General features: G+C 45.8%; 1 protein-coding gene across 9 annotated transcripts in view; it reads right to left on the bottom strand.

Moving 5' to 3' along the window:
• Nucleotides 1-21,158, bottom strand: part of PLCB4 (phospholipase C beta 4) — a 452,949-nt gene that overhangs the window by 115,005 nt on the left and 316,786 nt on the right. For 8 of the 9 annotated variants that reach the window (XM_043883530.1, XM_043883532.1, XM_043883529.1 and 5 more), the window contains 3 exons: nucleotides 9,693-9,772; nucleotides 6,986-7,039; nucleotides 350-431 (listed from right to left, as the gene is read on the bottom strand). In XM_043883530.1, the coding sequence (XP_043739465.1) occupies nucleotides 350-431; nucleotides 6,986-7,039; nucleotides 9,693-9,772 (216 nt within the window). Of the gene's footprint in view, nucleotides 1-349; nucleotides 432-6,985; nucleotides 7,040-9,692; nucleotides 9,773-10,234; nucleotides 10,496-21,158 lie in introns of those variants that run through there. The other variant, XM_043883538.1, reaches the window with a different exon arrangement.

Here is a 21,158-nt window from a genome sequence, read left to right as displayed (position 1 = left end):
GCTGACATTGTGCATGGTTCAGCCAATGTTGATGGGCTTCTATAAAATAAGCTTTCAATAAGCTGTGTGAAAGAGCAGCCTACTGTCATTTCCTTTTCTTAATAAAGTTGACAGGGACATTTGGAAATATGCTATTTGAATACTATAATGTTTAGGTTAAAATGCCCAGAAAACAAAAGGAAGGAAGGATAGAAGGAAAGAGAACAAAGGAAAAATTGATTGTACTATATGTGACTGAACCTAATTCTGAATCTAACTGAATCAGTTTAATATAAATAATCTTACTTATTATATGAGGACAAATATACACAAAGTGGTTTTAGAAACACATTATTAAATTAATGAATACCTTTCCACTGGGAAGACCTAGCTCCTTGAGTGCTTGAAAGATCACCTTTTCTGTTTTCCCCGATGCAAAGGTTCTAGTAATACTAGGGCAGAAAAGGAAAAAAAAAGTTGCTATTAATTCTGTTTTCTCTGATGGAAAGATCCAAGTAAAACTAAGTATGGTGGGAGAGAGGAGAAGAAAAAGGAAAATAAAATTACTTCTCATTTCTGGGTATTTTTCACTCCCCTAAGTGGCTCCTGCAAAGGTTCTCTGCTGACCAGAGCTGGCTGTGCCAGTCAGGTGCCATGATTCTAAGACAGACAGTCCCCCGGGCTACTTGTGAACATACACACCCAGGATCCAGACCACTGGACAACCACAGTAATAAATGTTGATCCTATCAAATTGCTTTCTTAGGAAAATGGGATGCAGCAGATGGACCAGCAGCTCTAGAACAGAAGCTCATGGTGACCTGGGGACAGGAAGGAGGCCCCTTAGGACCCGGCCCGTGCCTGGGGTCATCCCTTCCTGGCCCCATACTGCAGCTGACATGCATTATCAGACATATTTCATGTGTATGGTTTTTTTGCTTTTCAGGCCAAGCACCCATGAGCTACTCTGACATGTCAGCTGCCTCAAGGATTGAGGACTTTATTATGAAAGTGACAGATGTCGGGGAGAAGGGAGGCAGGGGAACAATTATTCAGTGTTTCAGCAGCATCTTGGCACTACCCTGAGATGTGGTATTTTTGAATAATGGTGGTGCCTTTGAACTAGTATGGTGTGCATCAAGGCTAGGAAAATGGATAACACCTTAAGGAGGGTATTTCCTGATGACGATAAAAGTAGGAGAGAGACTCCTTCTGACTAAAACACTGGTAACGCTCGGAATGAACACAGCCGAGGAGAGGACTTAGACCCTGGAAGCCACGTCTGCGCCACGCAGAGAGCCTCCACTCACTGCCTGAGTGGAAGTTCGGGTGGTTATTCACCATAATGACATAAATCAGAAGTTTGGCCATTGTGGGGCGAGAGAGCTGACTTTTGTGTGTGGTGTGGGTGGAACACCTTCCCAGGAGCCCAGGACGGTGAGCATCCCCGCCTCAGCTTGTCCCGCGCCCCGCCGTTCGCGTGAGCGGAGGCCAGCTCCGCGGGCAGGCACTGACCAGTTCCCCTCGATCAGGGGGAGAAAGCGCCCCTTCCGCTGCAGCGGCAGCCTCAAGGAGAGACTAGGAAGAACCAGCTACAGGTCAATGAACTGTGCATTCACCCAAAACTTTACTATTTCACATTCAGTCTAAGAATACGTCAAGAAGTGCACTTTTAAGAGTGTTTGAGACAACTGCATCCAAATATAGGGAGGCCTATGAATTCTCTTTCACAGACCCGCAGAGCATACATGTGTATGAAACCAGTTTCAGTGCAGAGGGTGCTATGCCCACATTTTCCCACTTCTCTAGAGTTCATGGAACTTCCATACATTGGATTAAGAAGTACTTTATCTGCCCTTTATAAGATAGGGGAAAGTAGCTGTTCATTTTGTCATTTTTGAAAAACAGTATGTATGTGTTAGGGCTGCCCAGGTGGTTCAGTGGTAACGAACCCATCTGTCCACGCAGGAGACTTAGGCTTGATCCTCGGCAGACAGCGTGGTGCTGGGGAGATGGCGGGGCAGGGAGCGGAGAGTCTGCAGGAAGAGAATACTGGCTGGGGCTTGGGAAAATGACACGGAGCAGAGAGCAGGGCAAGGACACCTCACGGAAGTAGGAGGTTAAGAATCTGTGGGGCACAGAGAAACTGAGATGGAGAAAACAGGGTGTCCAGGGCCACGAAGGAGGAACATGCATGTGGGAATACATCAGTGAGGGCAGAGTCAGAGCCCAGAGACATGGCTGTTGAGACGATAATAAAGGCAAGAGCTGGGAACTCCCTGGCTGTCCAAGTTAGGACTCCAGGCTTCCACTGCAGGGGACATGAATTTGATTCCCGGTCGGGGAACTAAGATCCTGCATGCTGTATGGCAAGTGTGAGTGCATAAATGAATAAATAAATAAAGACATGAGAGGGTAACAGGCAGGAAGGCCAGGGGTCTCCAAATGGAGGAAAGAGGCTGTAAGTGCCAGACATTTTTATCTCTCTTAAATGGCAAGAAGAAACAAACCAGCGATCTGTTTTTCATTCTCTATACAAATTTAAAAGGTTTCTCTTAACATTCTGTGTTGCCATGACACCTGGTCTCACCTAAAGCTAACCACTCTCAAACTTTGAGTTAACCAATACATGCCTTTTTCGTATGGAAATGTGGTCTTAAGCTATGTTAATGAACCCCAGACTCAATCTTCAAGTTGGTTCCGCTAAACGGCCTAACTTACTTCCTCAGGTATTGTTCTCCTAATCTATGTAAACGGAACTATTTGTTGGTATTCTGCCCTTCTAAAAGATTCAAGTCAATCGTTTTATGGCCTGGGATGAATTATCTGATGCCATTCTAAATTTTATGACATTCCTTTCATTTCATTAACAGACTGTGAGTGACTATATAACATACAGCTAAAGACTAGGAGGGGGGTACTCTTTTGCCCCCTTCTGATGCCTATGTCAGAAGCTTTCCCTATCTCCTTTATACTTTAATAAAACTTTATTACACAAAAGCTCTGAGCGATCCAGCCTCGTCTCTGGCCCTGGATTGAATTCGTCTCCTCCGGAGGCCAAGAATCCCGCGTCTTATCGTTCAGCAACAACCTTTCAGACAGAAGGTTATGTGATGGCAAGAAGGGCTTGTTCTCAGGCCTATCTTTATGAGGGGACAAGAGAAAACAGGAGAAGGAAGGGAAAGAGACCGCTCCCCTGTAGGTGAGGGGAAGGGGAGGGGGCTGCCTTCTCTCCAGGCAGCTTGCAGAGTTATTCTTGGGCCTTAAATGGATTTGGCTCAGTAGTGAGGAGGGTTGTGGAGCAAAGGTGAATTCTCTTGAGTTTCCAGTTGCATCAGAGATGCAGTATTTAACCAGGAGAAACACACTTATCACAGGCTGAGAAAAACACTTATCACAGGCTGGGAGCATTCAGATAGCATCGGAGGGCATTTCTTTGGCAGGCAGAGTATGTGTAAAGGACTGTGATTCATGCAGCCCTTTATACACAGCCCCACAGAGCACAGGGCTTCACCGCAAACCAGTGTTCAGTGAGCGTCTTGAATGAAAACACACCACCTTTCCCAAAGGAAGTGTAAGAGAAGCAAATGCCCATAAGTGGTGCCTAGTCCTATCCAATTAAATTCCCTGCTCCAGGAGACCTTACAGATGACCAAGACAGAGAGGACTCTAGAAGCTGAGTTTCGCTCTGCCCGCAAAGGCTCTACAATCCATCCAGCGATGTTAACACTAGCTTTGCAAGGAAGAGCATGAAGGGAAGCCCCACAAATCCAGACCCTCACTGTAGCAGGCCGGGCCTTCAGGAGGTGGACAGATTATGTGGACACTGGGCTGCTGGGACCACCCCTGAGGGCTCAGCCCTCTTAAGACACACTCTCCTTTGGGACTTCTAGCCATAGCTGTTGGTTCTAACTCCAGTGACTTTCAAAGCTGTGGTCTGGGTGGGAAAGTAAAGTGAGCATGAGCGTGTAGGTTTGGGAGAAAAGGCAGATGGTAGAAGAGAAGGTACAAAGAAAGAAAGGGGAAGCGGCGGGTAAAGGGCTTTCTTCCCTTGTGCCTTAATTCTTCTTAGACATTAAATATCGGTTACAACTGCAGAACAGGGGCCATGCTCAACCTGATCTAATGACCATGAAGCCAGATCTCCTCTAACACTACACACACCACACTAATAGTTTCCATTTTAAAACTTCAGAGTGATAGTGATGAAACGACATTTTAAAGTGTTTACTCTTCGTATCCATTAAAACATTCAGAACAATTTCCATCTTGCCCTTGGCAGCTCATCCACACCAAGATTTATCCGCTCTTCACTGGCTCGACATCAATTCTCCTTCAACTCTGTCAAACTGCTCCCAGACCACAGATGTCCTGTGTCAAACACCTGTTAATACTGGCAGCCACAACAGAGTTCACGTCAGAGAGCACCAAGGAAGATGACAAGATATCTGGGCTATTTCCACAAAAAGAGGCGGGTAATAATTTTGTTCGTGAACAGGTTGGATCAGGCTTCTAAGATTGTGTAACAAAGGCTTGATAAGCAACATGTGGACAAAGGACACAAGAACTGCTGGTTAGGAGTGCTCTGACCACAAGTCTGTGTTTCTACTTTGCCCATTTCCTGAACCTTTTCTCAGAAGAAATATCAGGAGAGCAAGGTATGTAAAAACAGACCCAACTTACATTGCTGGTCTTCACGCCGCTATTTGTTCCAAGTTTGGACTTATTACTTCAGTGTGTGTGTGTGTGCTCAGTCGTGTCTGACTCTCTGTGACCCCATGAACTGTAACCATCCAGGCTCCTCTGCCCGTGGGCTTCTCCAGGCAAGAATAGCGGAGCAGGCTGTCATTCCTTTTCCAGGGGATCTTCCTGACTTACTCGCCTTTATTGTGCCCCTGGCATTGGCAGGTAGATTCTTTACCAATGCACCACCTGGGAAGCCCTATTACTTCAATACTTATTTTTAAATAAAAATGCACTAAATATTTGGCAATAGCTATAGGATCCTGAGATACATTAAAATAATTACCCTGCTATTCTCAGTAGAGCAAAGGGTTTTAAATAAGATAAGGAGGAGTGTAAAGTGTCTTTGCCAACATTGATCAAGGGTGCTAGCAGGGCTTTTTGTTTTTAAGATTTTTTTTTTTTTTTTGATGCGGACCATTTCTTAAAAGTTTTTATTGAATTTGTTACAATAGTGTCTCTGTTTTAGGTTTTGCTTGTTTTTTTGGCCACTAGACAGGTGGGATCTTACCGCCTCAACCAGGGATTGAACCTGCAGCCCTTGCCTTCAATTGTGTGAAGTCTTAACCACTGGACTACCAGGGAAGTCCTCAGCAGGGCTTTTTAAAAAACTTCTAAAGTAAATGCAAAACTGACTCGCTAGTAAGTGATTAAATAAAAAACAGAGAATCCTACATACAGGTTTGTAAAGACCACAACAGATGCATGAAGTTGATAACTCTGGAAGCCCTCAATAAAAGGTGAAATAGAAAGACTACTGCCTGGTCTTCTTTACAACGTGCATGCCCTGTGCTTCTCACTGAGACCTCAGCCTCACTTGGATACCTTAGTTCATGACTGCTATAACCCACAGAATGAAGGAAACCGATGATCTCGAGGATAGTTCTATTAAATGTGAAAGGATGCTGAGGGAGACGCCCTCGGGGAATGCAGAATGGAGGCTTCGAGGCTAGCAGAGAGGCCGGGAAAGGAGAGGCAGAAATGGCCAGTGTGATCCGTGTGCGGCTGCTCCGAGGCTCTCCCCCAAACGCCACGCAACGGGCGACCTGTCCCCTCATCCTGGCGGCTACAGCCATTCCGAGACAGGCTCCAGCTGGTGGCCTGGGTTCTGCCTGGGGTTACTTGCTGGTTGGCTTCCTTGCCAAAGTGTTGGGCAAGAGCTCAACTTGAACGCAAGTCTGGAGAATTCTTGAAGAGTGGGTCTGGCCCGGGAGCTCACGCTGAGTTCAGGTTCACGACTCTGAATACACTCCTGGCTTCAGACGGGCAGCAGACACCCCGGGGCCCAGCCCAGCTTTTGGGATTACCGTGGAGTGCTTATCACAAACACCAGCCGAAAAGGCACTGGGGAGCTGGGTGCAGAACCCCACCACTCCACTGCAAGAGCTTCCAGAGGCCCACAGGCCAGAAGCAGTCCTAAGGCTGCAGGCGGAGCAGAGCGGGCCCCCCGGGGGTGAGGCACGCTGGTGGGGGGCCGTTTCCAGCTCATCTTCTCCTCACTCCTGGCTCCGCCGGGCATTCTGCGCTCCTCTTTCTCCCTGTCACTGCTACTCTGGGCAGGCTGAAGGGGAAGCGCCGTCCTAAAGGGGGTGTGCTGGCAGTGATGACACACCCAGGCTCCGTGGTGCCCGCCAGCCCCGGGCACAGAGGGCCGACGGAACCCGGAACGAGCGGCAGTGTCCAGAGGCGGCGCCCCTCCTAAGGCACATCCCCACCCCGCTACTGTAGGTGCAGAGCAGAAGAGAAACTTCTTTAATGTTAGCTAATGGTTGTTTGGGGCAAGTAGGTCAAAGATGAAAGAAAGTGAAAGTGCTGGTCGCTCAGTTGCATTTTATGCCTTTTTGACCCCACGGACTGTAGCCCCCCAGTTGCCACTTCCTTCTCCAGGGGATCTTCCCAATCCAGGGATTGAATCTGGGTCTGCTGCATTGCATGCAACTTCTTTATCATCTGAGACACCAGGGAAGCTACTTAAATCCCAAAAACCCACTTATCTGAAAATTAAAAAAAAAAAAATACTCCTACATTTTCAGATGTTCTTTATCAGGATTACTGCTACCCATTCTGAGAAAAAATGTGACTTTACATCCAAAGGTGATTTTTACGAAGTAAACACAGCATCTGATAATGTGATTCAAACTAAGATTCCAGAAATACCTGTAACTAAAGCAATTAACAAGTCCTTGTGGGGGGCTTTCTCTGTGGACTGGTATCATGAGGGCCGACCCAGGCTACGCAGAGCACGCAGGAATAACTGACTTACCTCCTAACTGGAATTTTCCCATTTGTGTTGGTCATAAATGCCAATTTCATCCAGCTGGAAAACAACAGTAACAACTGTTTTAATGTTTCTTGGGAGGAACAGCTTCCATCTGGTTAAAAACTTTAAAAGAAAGTTCACTCAAACAAACACTATTTATTCAGAAAACCAGAGACAATCGCACACCATGAGATAAATTTACTGTTTGTCAGATTTAGCTAATAAAAATATAACTCTCAGTTAAATTCGAACTTCAGATAAATAACAAATACTTTTCTGTTAACTACCGGTATGTTCCAAATATTGCTTAGGATGTATTTATGCTAAAACATTATTTGTTACTTATTGAAATATCACCGAGAGTCCCATATTTTATCTGTCAATCCTAGATGAATTAGGAAATTGGGTATGTGCATTGAACACAGCAAATCACAGGCACTTGTTTGGTGACTGGTCATGTCTTTGACTGCTGCTTTTTAATGATCTACTAAGGGGCTAAGAAAGGCAATGGCCTGGTGACAGCAGCCAGGCTTGTCTGAAGTCAGTGGGGACACCCCCGGCCCTCACCCCTCCGCAACCCCAGGGAGCAGCCAGTGCAAAGGGGGAAACAGGCAGATGTGAGCCCTCTGTGACCTACTCCTCATGCACCTGGCGGATGGGTGGACACCATTTCCATAAAGGAATCTGGATCCTTAACTTGCCACTGTCAGAGAAGTTCATCAACTCAAACTGATGGTGAGAAAGGCCAAGCTTTTCCCAGGTTTTCAGGACTCAGGGGGACCCGGAACACTTATCCTTTGGTGCCAGGGCTGCTCTTAGCTACTGACTCCTTTCTCACTGTTCCCGTAAATAATCTAACAATCTGCAGAACATGATGATTTGGTAAAGCTTTTGTCTTAAATCAGTGTTCCTCGAAGCACAAGTGGCTACCTTTAAGGGGCTGGTTTCAGGACCACAGGAGTGAGGCAGTGGGCAGGCAGGGAGGGCCGGTCACATCAAGCTGTGCTCTCAGCCGGGCTTTGTCCCGAGGCCACTGGGACCTCTGGAGTGTGATCTGTGCCAGGCTTGGCGGCAAGGGGCAGGCTCTGATATCTTGTCTCAGCCTGTCATTGGCCGTGACCTTCCTTTCTGAAGAAGGGGCGAGGGTAGGGTCAGCCCTCCTCAACCAGGGACATGAAGGGTCAACCCTAAGGGACTCTGTGGATTTTGGTATGGGCAGGGGTCCTGGAGCTGGCCCCCTGAGATACTCTGGGAAGCTGTGATCTACTGGGCCTTGTGATTCCCCTGTGGGCAGAGGGTGGTTCTCTGGAGAAGTAAGCAGACGTGAGCCCTGAGTGACCTCACCCTTCAGCCGCTGGTGGATGGGTGAACACCAGCGACGGAAAGCGGTCTGGGCGGGACACCCATGAGGGCAGCTAAGATCTGGCATCCGGAGACAAGGAATCGGCTCCCTCAGGCCTAAGAGGGCATGCCAGAAGTCTGAGATCCTTTGGGATTCCATGGCATCAAAATATCTGCTGGGTTGCTCTTTATTTTTAAGAAATCATGCGAGAGCAACTGCAGAGGAAACGAAGCAACTGCACAAAAATAGGAATACACACGACTGAACAACTCCCCTCTTCTAAGACAACAGGGGCACACTGGGGTGAGGGCATCAGAATCAAAATAAGTAATCGTGAGTGAGGGGGAGTGAGGAGCCAAGCACTGGCTTTGCATGGCCTCGTCTGCTCTGCAAGGAATCTTACGAGTGGTGTCACCGCCTTCATGCACAGATGAGGACAGTGAGGCACAAGGCTAAGAACTTTCCCAAAGTCATCAGGCAACGAAGTGACCAACCCGGGAATTACAGCAGAGCCCACGCTCTTAGAGCACTGCCGAGGGGACCGGAGTAAGACACAGGAGGCCCGGGGGGCAGAGCTCTCCTTCCATCGCCCACAGCCCGGGAAGTCCGCCCTGGGTGCTGGCCAGGCCCGGCTAAGAGGTCGTGCAGCCTGGTCAGTGCAGGCTCTCCACGCGCTGCTCCCCACACCGCCCGCCGCCTGCCCCGGGCCCGGGTCACTGCTTCTCAAACAGGCGGACTGGGGCTTTGCTTAGGGTTTCTACTTGAGTAACCTTCACGTCACCCATAAAGAATAACTTGATAGGGTTAAAAGCTACCCCCTGGTACCTCTCTGAATGTTGGATACAGTGAGCTGGGGTAAGGAAGGCCTGCCTTCTGAATTTCAAAGTAACTTTGGGTCCCTGACGGCTTACTAAACAGTCCCTGGGGCCAGTGCTCCTCTCCCTCCGAGCAGTGGGTGCTTCCGTAGTCGAATGGAGCCACACTCCCCATCCCTCAGTCTCATGCGGTGGAGGCTTGAGCTGCACCCAGCCCCCAGCTATAGCCCCAGGCACGCAAAGCGACTTGTCAGCAGCCTGGGGACACAAAAGCCCAGGCCCACAACCCAGGGGACACTGAGGAGGTGGAGTTCCAGTACCTTCCTGCCACCAACCATTCCCCTCAAATAGGTTTTGGGCCGTGGGCATCACACACGCCTGCCAGGTCGCAGGAAGGGTACCGGTGTGGACTGGTCAACGACTTCTCCAAAGTCAGGAGCACAGAGGGGAAGGCAAGGAAGGCGCTGCCTGGGGCACATACGTAGCTTTCATCTCCTAGTCTGCATTTGCTTGGTAAAAGCCAAGCACAAAGGGTCATGCAAACAAAACTCACTGCTTCTTGAGGCACGTCATTGGGCTGACGTTGTTCGCCCTGAAGTTGTGTATGATGGATCTCAGGCCTTCGACCCATTGCTGAAAGAGAAAGAGAAAGAGTTCCCGGTGAGCAAATCCACAGGAGCAAAACTGGCAGGTTCTTATTAGACAGCCCATATCCATTTTGTGGAAGAATAATATAAACTCTTCTTTATCTCCTTCCTGCCACACACCCATTTGCATCAAATGCTCACATTTTACACTTTAATAAACAGCTTTCACTTATTCCATGAAGATAAGTGTGGCACACACAGTGTCATTAAACACTGGGTTGTCATGAAGGAATGCTGCCCACTGACTGGCTGGGTAAGTCTTCTATTTGCAGCCTGCTGAAATATAAGTCCCGTCAGCTGCCAGCAATCTTTACTATTTCTAAAGCAACATTATACAATACATGGTGACATGTTTAATTACTCTTGTTTTAGAGGATGAATGTATTAGGGGTTCATCCATTTTATTGTGGGATTCTATTTCAGTGTAAGAATTTGTTACCTCTCTTACCTGTCTGTGTTTTCCAGTAAAGCCCCCAAAAGTAAAGCAGGCATTGACTGCCAGGATACCCGGAAGAAATAGCGATGTGCTTGCATAGTTTCTGTAGAAGGCCTTGGACTTCAGCATTAGTTCACAACATAACTCCAAGGATTTACAAGGACGACTGAAGAAGCCCGGGCACAGCAGTGAAGGAATTTAGGTTTCCCAAGGGCATTTGACTAGAAAAGGCTGGCCTGCGAATTAAGGCCAACTCTGCTCGTGGGCCCAATAACGGATGCCAATGATGCCATACCAGGCTTCTAAAATAGACTCACACTCTTGGCAAAATGTTTTGTAGCAAATTCATAATACTGGGGGTTCAAACAGAACTGGGGCCCACACATAGGCCAGCCTCTACCCTCTTAGGTTTAGATCTGACTGCTGTAGCTCTGTGTGAGGAGGGGAGTATTTTGAAACAGTCGTGTTGATGCACAGTCTGCCTGGCTGTCCACTACGGCAGCCACTGGCTGCATGTGGCTAAGTTAAACTGAATAAAAATTAACTAAATTAATTAACTAAATTACAGCTGAATAAAAATAAAATTCAGCATCTTCTGCACTCATCACTCTGAAAACCCAATATGTGTACCATATCAGACAGTGCAAATAAAGAACATTTCTGTCATCACCGAAGGTTCCACTGGATAGAACTGCATAGTATTACCAGGTTGAACATGGTCAAGGGATTAAGTCACTTGCAAGGGCCAGAGGTGATGACTGAGTTCTATATGTCTGTGTGATTTAAATTTTGATTGTGATATAATACATATAATGTGAAATTTATCATCATAACCTTTTTAAAGTGATCAGTTAGTAGTAGTAAAAGTCAAATTTTTGCACAACCAACACCTCCAGCCATCTCTAGAACACTTTTCATCTTGCAGAACTGAAATTTGGTTCAGTTAAACAGAACCACTTAAACAATCATTAAACAACCACTTCCCATTTCCTCCCCCATAATCCCTGGCAAACACCATTCTCCTTTCTGCTTTCTGACTTAAAGTACTTAAGGTACCTCATGTAAGTGGAGTCATGCAATATTTGTGCTTTGTGACTGACTTATTTCACTTAAGTTAATGTCCTCTTCAAGGCTTCTCTGTGTTGTAGCAGGTATCAGAATTTCCTTTCTTTTTAAGGCTGAATAATATTCCATTGCATGTGTAGACCACACTTAGTTTATCTGTTCACTATCAGTGGATCCTTGTGTCATCACTAAGACTCATGCTGCTGTGAACATGGGTGTACAAATGTCACCTTAAGTTTCTGCTTTTGATTCTTTTAGATACATACCCAGAAGTGGAATTGCTGGATTGTATGGTAATGTTGCTTTTATGTTTCTGAGAAGCTGCCATATTATTTTCCACAGGAGCTACATCATTTTACAGCCTCCCTAACAATGCACAAGGGTTCCAATTTCTCCACAGCCTTACCAAATTCGCTATTTTCTGCTTTTCTTGTGTTCTGAGAGGTGCCACCCTAACGGATATGAGTCTGTAGGAGAATTTTTGTGCTTTCCTCTTTGAGCCCCAGTCAAACCTAACAGACTTCTGGAGGAGGACTTGAGAGAGATAAGAGGAAAATTTCCTTTCACAAAGAAAAGGAAATTCTGATGACTCTAAATCGCATCGAAAGCCTCAGCAAGCATGATGATGAAGTCCGAATTCTGAGGGAGGAGGAAGAAATGAAATAGCAGCATTAAAGAACTGCCTCAATTATTTTCCTCATTAGACCTTGCTTCCTCTGTCAGGATAAATATGGGACTCTGACTCCCTGGGGATGATCAAGTATCCTGTGATTGGCCTAACAAGCAGCAGGCCCACACAGTTTCCCAAGAAAAGACAGGAAAAGCACAGATAATTTGGTTGGCATGAACTGGGAAGCATCGAAGCCTTGTTACATGTTCCAAAACACAAAACAAAGTCCATGGTTTCCTGAGGGCAAAAAAAGTAGACCATATCTGAGACTGTTCACTGGTTCTTTCAGATTATTCTGATTCAGTTGTTTCCAAAAAGAAACTATAGAGATACTGGACTTTGAGGAGGCTTCAGTGACATTCATCTATTTTTTGAAAATACAATGTGGTAACAAATTTGCTTATTTGTTGTGATGGAGCAGTCCTTGCGAGTGACCTTTGAGGTCGTTGCACCAGTGATGTGGCTCACGCTTCAGTTAGTAGAAATGGCCCTGGCCCCCACAAGCACAGGGAGGAAGCTTCAGTTTCTCCTCTTTGCGATGCTAATGTGAGGTCCATAGCCTTGTCCAAGGTCACACAGTGGCCAGTGCAGGGCAGAGGCAATCTGAACTCTGCCATCTGCCCTTCATGTGTCTGGGAAATTTGTCCTCAGGGCTCGTCCACATATCTCCTTCCATGACGTGAAAAGATCCATCAACCTTCCCTTATGTCTCTTATCTCAATGTACACTTGGCATAATAAGGCCAAAAGACTGTGGGAAATATGCTAAATGTTTTGCTTTTTGGTTTTGTTCTTATTAAGACATAAAACAGAGGAAATGCCAGCAGGTGTCAGTAGAACCTTAGAATTTAGAATTTAGTTGGAAAGTTAGAAATGAGATAAATGCGTATCAACTTCTTCGAATGTTTCCAGATTAACAGGAGCAAAAAAAAAAAAAAAGCCAATTTAGGTATGGTTTTCTGAATTGCTGGAAATAAGCATGTATGTAAATAGTCTATGTGACACCCCACGAGGCGTAGCTTAAAGCCTTGGGTTGCGTGTTTCTAGGATTATTCCCCGACCCACACTGAGCTCACACACAGGCTCCATGGGGGCACAGGGTGTGAGTCCTTCTACTCTGGGTGTCTTCCCTCGGGTCGGGGGTCCTGAGTGGGCACACGCAGGAGAACCAGCCCACAGAATCCATTCAGCTACAACGTGCAAGCTTCTGCGCCTCCTCGGAGGCTGTTAACAGCCCTTACTCTCTCATCTTCCAACTCTTCCAATTCTGTCTCAATTAACGCACAGCTTCTTTCAGGCCCTCTAAGGAACAATCCTTTGAGAGACTCTCGGGGGTCAGGGCTGGATGCTTGGGGAGGGGGAAGGTGGGCGGAACAGAAGCTGCCCCTGAATGAACCCTGGGAACTTTCACCCCCTCACCCTCTCCTCTGGGACCTTTTAAACTTATTTTCGTTATGCAGGCCCCACAGTGTCCATTTTCCAAGCGAATGTCTGGGGCCCACCCTTAAACACTAGGACTCTCATAGACAAAATAATCTCTTTCCCATTAAAAACCAAATAACAAAAAGGAAGCCAACTCAGAGACACAGAGAACAGACTGGTCACTGCAAGTGGGCAGGGGGAGGAGAGGGGAAGGCTGGGGGAGTGGGCAGCAGGGACCGCAGGCTGAGAGGTTCAAGGACCCACACTGCACAGCCGCTCTTCTGTGCTAACCTTTAAAACTGTATAAAAGGAAAAACATAAAATATTTAATGAAAAAATACTCTCTGTAGACGAAAAAAACAAAAACAAAACTCCCCAAATGTATAGAAACAAAGACATAACAGACCTAAACCAAAAGATACATGAATTTACAGAGCACATATCTTGCTTTTCCTCCTTTAAAAACATTTGGGAAATCTTTTAAGGTTATGAAAATGATATTTAAGTGCTCTGTGTAGAGAAATGCAAGGCAAGAAAGCAAAAAGTAAAGACTTCTCCAAATCCCATTACTGATACTGAGAGCTGACAACACTTTGCTGTCTGAGCTTCTAGGCCTTTTCCATGCACATGCTGCTGCTGCTAAGTCGCTTCAGTCGTGTCCGACTCTGTGCACCCCACAGACGGAAGCCCACCAGGCTCCCCCGTCCCTGGGATTCTCCAGGCAAGAACACTGGAGTGGGCTGCCATTTCCTTCTCCAAGGCATGAAAGTGAAAAGTGAAAGTGAAGTCGCTCAGTCGTGTCCGACTCTTCATGACCCCATGGACTGCAGCCTACCAGGCTCCTCCATCCATGGGATTTTCCAGGCAAGAGTACTGGAGTGGGGTGCCATCGCCTACTCCATTCTATGCACATAGTCCTCCTAAAATAACTTGTCCTTCCCAGTCAGCATCACTTCAAGTAGAGTTGTTGTTCCTCCAACTCAATCTTATCTCTAGATTTTGTTCCAGAAGCATTCTTCTTGTTTTTGTTGTTCAGTGGTAAGTCATGTCCGATGCTTTGTGACTCCATAGTCTGCAGCACACCAGGCTTCCCTGTCCTTCACTATCTCCCTGAGTTTGCTCAGACATTGAGTCAGTGATGTCACCCAACCATCTCATCCTCTGTCGTCTCCTTCTCCTCTTGCCCTCAATCTTTCCCAGCATCAGAGCCTTTTTCAATAAATCAGTTCTTTGCATCAGGTGGCCAAAGTATTAGAGCTTCAGCTTCAGCACTAATCCTTCCAATGAATATTCAGAGTTGGTTTCTTTTAGGATTGACTGGTTTGATCTCCTTGCTGTCCAAGGAACTCTCAAGAGTCTTCTCCAGCACCACAGTTTGAAAGCATCCATTCACCGGTGCTCAGCCTTCATTATGGTCCAGCTCTCACATCCATACATGACTACTGGAAAAACCATAGCTTTGACTCTAAGGGCTTTGTCAGTAAAGTGATGTTTCTGCCTTTAATACACTGTCTAGATTTGTCAAAGCTTTATTCCAAGGATCAAGCATCTTTTAATTTCATGGCTGCAATAACCATCTGCAGTGATTCTTTTTGGTTTTTAGTCAATGTGGCAAATTGTCAGTGCAAAAACCAGCAGACCCTGTGACACTTTCTAAATGTGCTATGCAATTTTCTCCAAAGGTAAGCTGCAGGAGCATCCTCTCTAATCATCCAGTGTTTGTTTTCAAAGAGAAGGCTACAGTGGAGATGGTGGAGGCATCTTAAACTCACAAGTTAACTGAGACTTGCCTCGTAATGTGTAGTCCAGGGACCAGCAGTGTCAGACTCACCTGGGAATTGTTACAGTGCAAACCTTCAGGCACCATTTATGAAATCTGCCTCTAGGACTGGGGAACAATGCTCATATTCTTAATGTCTTGGACCCTGGAGAATTCGACCCAGGACTGAGGCAGAGCCTAGTTCAGGAATTAGAAAACCCAAGGGGTGAAAGCTTCCGTGGTGGCTCAGATGGTGAAGAATCCACCTGCAATACGGGAGACCTGGATTCAATCACTGGGTTGGGAAGATCCCCTGGAGGAGGGGATGGCAACCCATTCCAGTATTCTTGCCTGGATAACCCCATGGACAGAGGAGCCTGGCGGACTACAGTCCATGGGGTCGCAGAGTCAGACACGGCTGAGCAACTACGTACAGTACAAGCATGGGGTAAAAGCAGAAGAGTGAAGACGCTGGTGATTTAGCCAAGATTTGACCAAAGAATCAACATTTTACCTTTTGAGTATGCTTATCTGGGATGCTAAAACCATTTTAAAATTAAACAGCAGATCTACCAATGCTTATATATCATAGACCAATTTCTACATCATGTTAAAAGAAAAAAATATAACAGATTTTCTCTCTATGTCAACTATTTTCTCCTGGTTCTAATAAGGAGAGAAATAAGTATAGGTATTGAGTGCTACCCTGGCAAGGGATGAGTGTCAGTGCTGAAAACTCCCTCACGGCCATGGGACAGAAGGCCAACAGGCAGGCAGTGACAGAGGTGACTACAAAAATCAGGCAAGAAAACTGAAAGTCACCTTAACTGCTGCCTCAAAGGTAGCAGAGACAGAACAGAATTGCATGCATAATAACGGAGCTACGCTGGCAATCCTAGACAAAGTCAGTTGATAAAACTCAGGATGAAAGGTTAAATTAAGGAGCCTATGAAAATCACACAATAGCAAACTATTGAAATAGGGGGCCAAACAGCAATGTGGGTTTTGGAAGAAAAAAAAAAATCAGCAGATGGAAAACCCCATTTAATGATTTCAAAGCCCTTGGAAAGTCAATAATACTTTGTATCAAAGTTTCAAATCCAAGGGAACATTAGGGGTGAAAAAAAGAACAACGAGAGCCTTTTTCCCCTTGTCATAGTCTGTCTTCCACAAAACAAACCTTTCTATCTGCTCTTCTCTGTACGGATGGGCCTGGATAATATTTATACTTTCCTAGTCAAAATCAGTTTAGGCACTCACAGATAGTCAAAACAGGCTGTCAGCCTGGCTGGTTATCTTGACCACACTAGGTCAAAAAGAACCTCTAAATAGTCACAAGGAAGGAGGGGACACTGTGCTATTCTCAGCCATCACCCAGAAGCTAAAGTGTCAAATTCCCATTCCAAATGGGTTTCTGTTCACTATCATTCCTAAGAGACCAGTTTTTTCATCACCTAAGTGTGACTCTGGGGCTTCCCGGGTGGCGCTGTGGTAAAGAAGCCGCCTGCCAATGCATGAGGCTCTAGAGATGCAGGTTCAATCCCTGGGTCGGGAGGACCCCCTAGAGGAGGAAATGGCAGCCGCTCCAGTATTCCTTCCTGGAAAACTCTGTGGACAGAGGAGCCTGGTGGGCTGCAGTCCATGGGGTCACAAGAGCTGAACACGACTGAGCACAGACACACACGCCTGACTCTATCCATGACAGCCTGATACCTTGTAACAGTATTCTACTGGACCTACAGATCCTTGTCCTAAATAACTACATCTCATTCCAGATATCTACTCTGATAAATATACTGTTGAGAGAATCAGGATATGATACCCCAAAATATGCCATTTTGGCATAAGAATTATTTTGAGCTGAATTCCTGAAATTCCTTATCTGCCTAAAAGCAGAGCCTCCCAATGAAACTGGATTGTCATAAATACTCTCCCCAGAAACAACACTAATCTTCTCTTTCGGAAGATGACAAGTTGACACCACACAAACAGAAATCACCCAGGACTGCCATACCTCCTGTCTGTCCTCCTCAGGACCCATTTATCTTCCTAAAAACCATCTGCCCCTTGCCCCCTCTCCACCCCCTGCTTACATGCTATATGAACTCTAAAATCTCACTGCCCCTTTGGGGGTTCACTTCTTTCTGTGATGCCCGTGTGCACACAAAGTGAAAACTTAATTTGTATGCCTTTTCTCCTGTTAATGTCTTGTTATCAGCTTATTTCACAGACCCAGCCTAAGTCATACCTACATATATATACTCAGGATAAATTTATGCTCATGTTTGCTTGTGCTTGCTGAATGAACGACATACTATAGGCAGTACACGATGCTCTGTAATGGCTCAAAAGGCACAGAGCGGCACCATTCCCACAAACTCCAGAAACCATTCAAAAGAAAAGGAGAGGACTTCCCTGGTGGCCTAGTCGTTAAGAATCCACCATGCAATGCAAGGGACACGGGTTTGATCCCTGGTCAGGGAACTAAGATACCACATGCTGCAGAGCAACTAAGCCTGAGCGCCACACCTGGAGTCCATGTGCCACCAAGGACAAGACCCCGCCTAACAGCCAGGATCCCACGGGCAGCAGCTCAGACCCAATGTTGCCAGATAAATAAACATTTTTAAAAAGAAAAGAAAATGAGATGTCTTGTTTATTTTGTATAACATTTTACATCCACATGGAGAACTCTGAAATAATTGAAGAATTTTAAGATTTTAAGAGAACACAAAGTATCATTTTATGCTGGTCAGAAACTACCGGTTTTGTAAGAGTGCATTTTTGGTCTCAACTTCAGATTTGCAGAATCCTGCTGGTGACGGATGAGTGAAGAGCTGGTGAATTAAAAGGTGTTCATGAAATTGTTTCTTTGGCCTCATGCCTGTATTTAAGATCTTTGAGGTCACTTTTTCTCCTGACACATGTCAGTTGACAACACTAGCAAATTAAGCCATGCCAAAATGAACAGTACTCAATAAGCAGACAAATGCTACCTGCTGAAGGTCTGAATAAGTATCATCAGTCAAGGAGCCTCTGTCTGTCTATACTCCCAGGCAACATCACCGATCAGTCCGGGCTGATCAAATGTACAGGTAATCCTACAAACCAAACAGGACTTTCAAGATAAAGGTACTAAAAAGAATTTAAATCAAAAAGGGTTTGAGTTTCATTATCTAATTTCCTATCATTTATGGAAAAAACCCCACACTTCCTCTGCTCTATCCCCCAAAAACTGAGGAGGGAAGGAAGAGATATGGCAGCAGGAAAACAAGGACAATAAACAGGATGTTAAGGGTAAAGCTGAATGAATGTCTGCATTATATTGTTCTGACGCATCTGGGAAAATATTGGGCTAAGCAATGCCTCTATGACATCATTTGCTGAGTGTTTTCTTTGTAAAACAGTAGTTCTAAAAGATACTGTGTCTCTTCAATAGGCATGAATGAATGAATGCATTTCCATTTGGGAAAAAAAAACTGAATATCACTCCTCCTGGCTGAGACTGGCATGAGAATATATCACTGCTTATGAGAGAGCTATAGTAAAGAAATTCTCCTAAACAAGGCTTTCTCGTGCTCATTTGACCAGAGAACCTTCTTTGCACGTGGACTTTTTTTGAGGAAAACACTGTGCAGGCACTGGTGTCGGGAGTGGGTGCTCTGTGACTACACCTCCCAGAAATAACGACACTAAACATTTACCTGAAAAGGACAGTAACATCATATACTGTGTTACAGTGGGAGAGACGACTCCTCAAATTGTGAGCTGCAGCAGAGGGTGTATAGAACACAGGATCTGGAGTGGACCCAGTGCCTGGGTTCAAGACACCAGCTCGCCACTTAAAGCCTGTGTGAACTCGGGCAAGCTACTCAGTCTCTGGGCCTATTTCTTCCTCTGCAAATGAGAACAATCCATCTCCCGGGACTGTTTCGAGAATTAAATGAGATACCGCATGCCAAGCACTCTGAACAGTATCTAGTGTCCAATATAAAATAAAAACTTCACTGCTGCTGTTCATATTATAATTATTAGGGGCCAGTAAACTTTTCCTGTAAAGAGCCAGGCAATAAATACTTCAGGAATCAGGGCCCACATGTAGCTCTCTGTCGCACAGGTTCTATGTGTGGTTTTAATAATCTTTCAAAATTTAAAAGCCATTTTTAGCTCACTGGCTATACAAAAATCAGGCTGAGGGGGAATTCCCTGTGGTCCAGTGGCTAAGACTCCACACTCCCAACACAGGAGGCCCAGATTTGATCCCTGGTCAGAGACCTAGATCCTGCATGCTGCAACCAAGAGTTCACGAACTGCAACCAAACACCCTGCATGCTGCCATGAAGATCGAAGATCCTATGTGGTGCAGCTAAGACCTGGTGCAGCCAAATAAATAAAATTAACATTTAAAAAAGTCAGAGCAGAGGCCCGGATCTGGTCCATGGACTGCGCTATTATGATTATTAAATTATTTCCTTAGAGGTAACAGAGTCTCACCTCAGGCATTGCCAACCCACCTCCTCATGTGTCCCATCTTTCAATTATACCCCAAAGATAAGAAAACATACAAACACATGTAGGCCCATGTTACACACACATCATGTTCCCAATGATATATATTTTTTTTCTTTTTGCTAGCAGTAAAAACTGGAGCTATGTGGTAAATGGAGAAGCAATTTACAGTTAGTGATATTTTTCTGTCCCAGGGGCCAAAAGGTGAAATTCAAACTTATGGTACAATTAGAGTAATTCATTTTGCATTCCCTTGGCAGAGTCATTTGATAACACTTGCAATTAGGGCAATCCAAGTGACTGCAGGCTGGACCCAGGGCTGAGTCTTTTCTCAGGAAACCTTTGCGTTCATGAAACCTCAGCAGAGAAAACACGTCTCCTGTGAAGATCACAGCATTTTGGAACAGAAGAGGCTGGGAGGTCTCCAGAGAAGCAAGAGAGGCAACAACCTAGAAAACCCACCTTAAAGGTCATGGGGACTTACAGTTACATCGAAGCCCAAGAAAATATTTTAAAGGCTAAGAAAATGCACATGATAAAACTGTTAATGATAAAATATAGTACGTTAAACTGCTTTCCTGGTGGCTCGGGCAGGAAAGATTTCCTTGTAATGCAGGAGACCTGGATTCGATCCCTGGGTCACGAAGATCTGGAGAAGGGAATGGCTACTCACTCTAGTATTCTTGCCTGGAAAATGCCATAGACAGAGGAGCCTGGTGGGCTACAGTCCATGGGGTTGCAAAGTGTCAGACACAACGGAGTGACTAACACTTTCACTTTCACGTTAAACTCTACTGGCATGAGCCCAACATAGTATAAAAGAAAATTGTGTGTACATTGAAAAGACACATTGAGTGAGTATGGGGGTTGTAAGAACGGGGGAGGGGGCACTCCTTCAGTGGACATGGGGCTTTTCTTTGAGGGGTATGGTGCTGTAGACCTAGATGCGGTCATGGTTGCTCAGTCACGCAGTAGCGTCCGGCTCTTTGTGACTCCATGAACAACAGCCCGCCAGGCTCCTCTGTCCATGGGATTCTCCAGGCGAGAAGACTGGATGGCGTGGGCTGCCATTTCCTTCTCCAGGTGATGTACTAAATGGCACTAAAATGTTCACTTAAAACAGTTAATTTCTTGTGAATTTCACTTGCATTTACTTGTGGCAGGCCTCACTGGAGGCTTCTTTCTCACTTTGCTCCTCCTCTGACCCCAAGGAAACCTCCTTGATGAAAGTGACAAGGTGCCTGAGAACCACAGTGAAACCTCCTCCAGCTCCAGTGCTGGGTTCCTGCACATGCATTGTGGTAAGGAGTTTTACTAAGAAAAATAACACTACAACCCCACATTTGATGGCTTAAACTGGGGGGGGGGGGGTGGGGGGGATGTTTCAAAAAAAATAAAGATAGTCACCTTTGGAATGTTAAGGGGTGTAGGAACACAGAAGCAGGAGGTCAGGGCCAGCCTGCAGATGAGCTTCCAGTGAGCAGCCAGTGAGCTCCTTCACACCGTGTGACC

The sequence above is a fragment of the Cervus elaphus genome, chromosome 23, assembly GCF_910594005.1.
Source record: "Cervus elaphus chromosome 23, mCerEla1.1, whole genome shotgun sequence".
Lineage (NCBI taxonomy): Eukaryota > Metazoa > Chordata > Mammalia > Artiodactyla > Cervidae > Cervus > Cervus elaphus.
The sequence above is the reverse complement of the archived record's forward strand: the minus strand, read 5'-3'. Positions and strand labels throughout refer to the sequence as shown.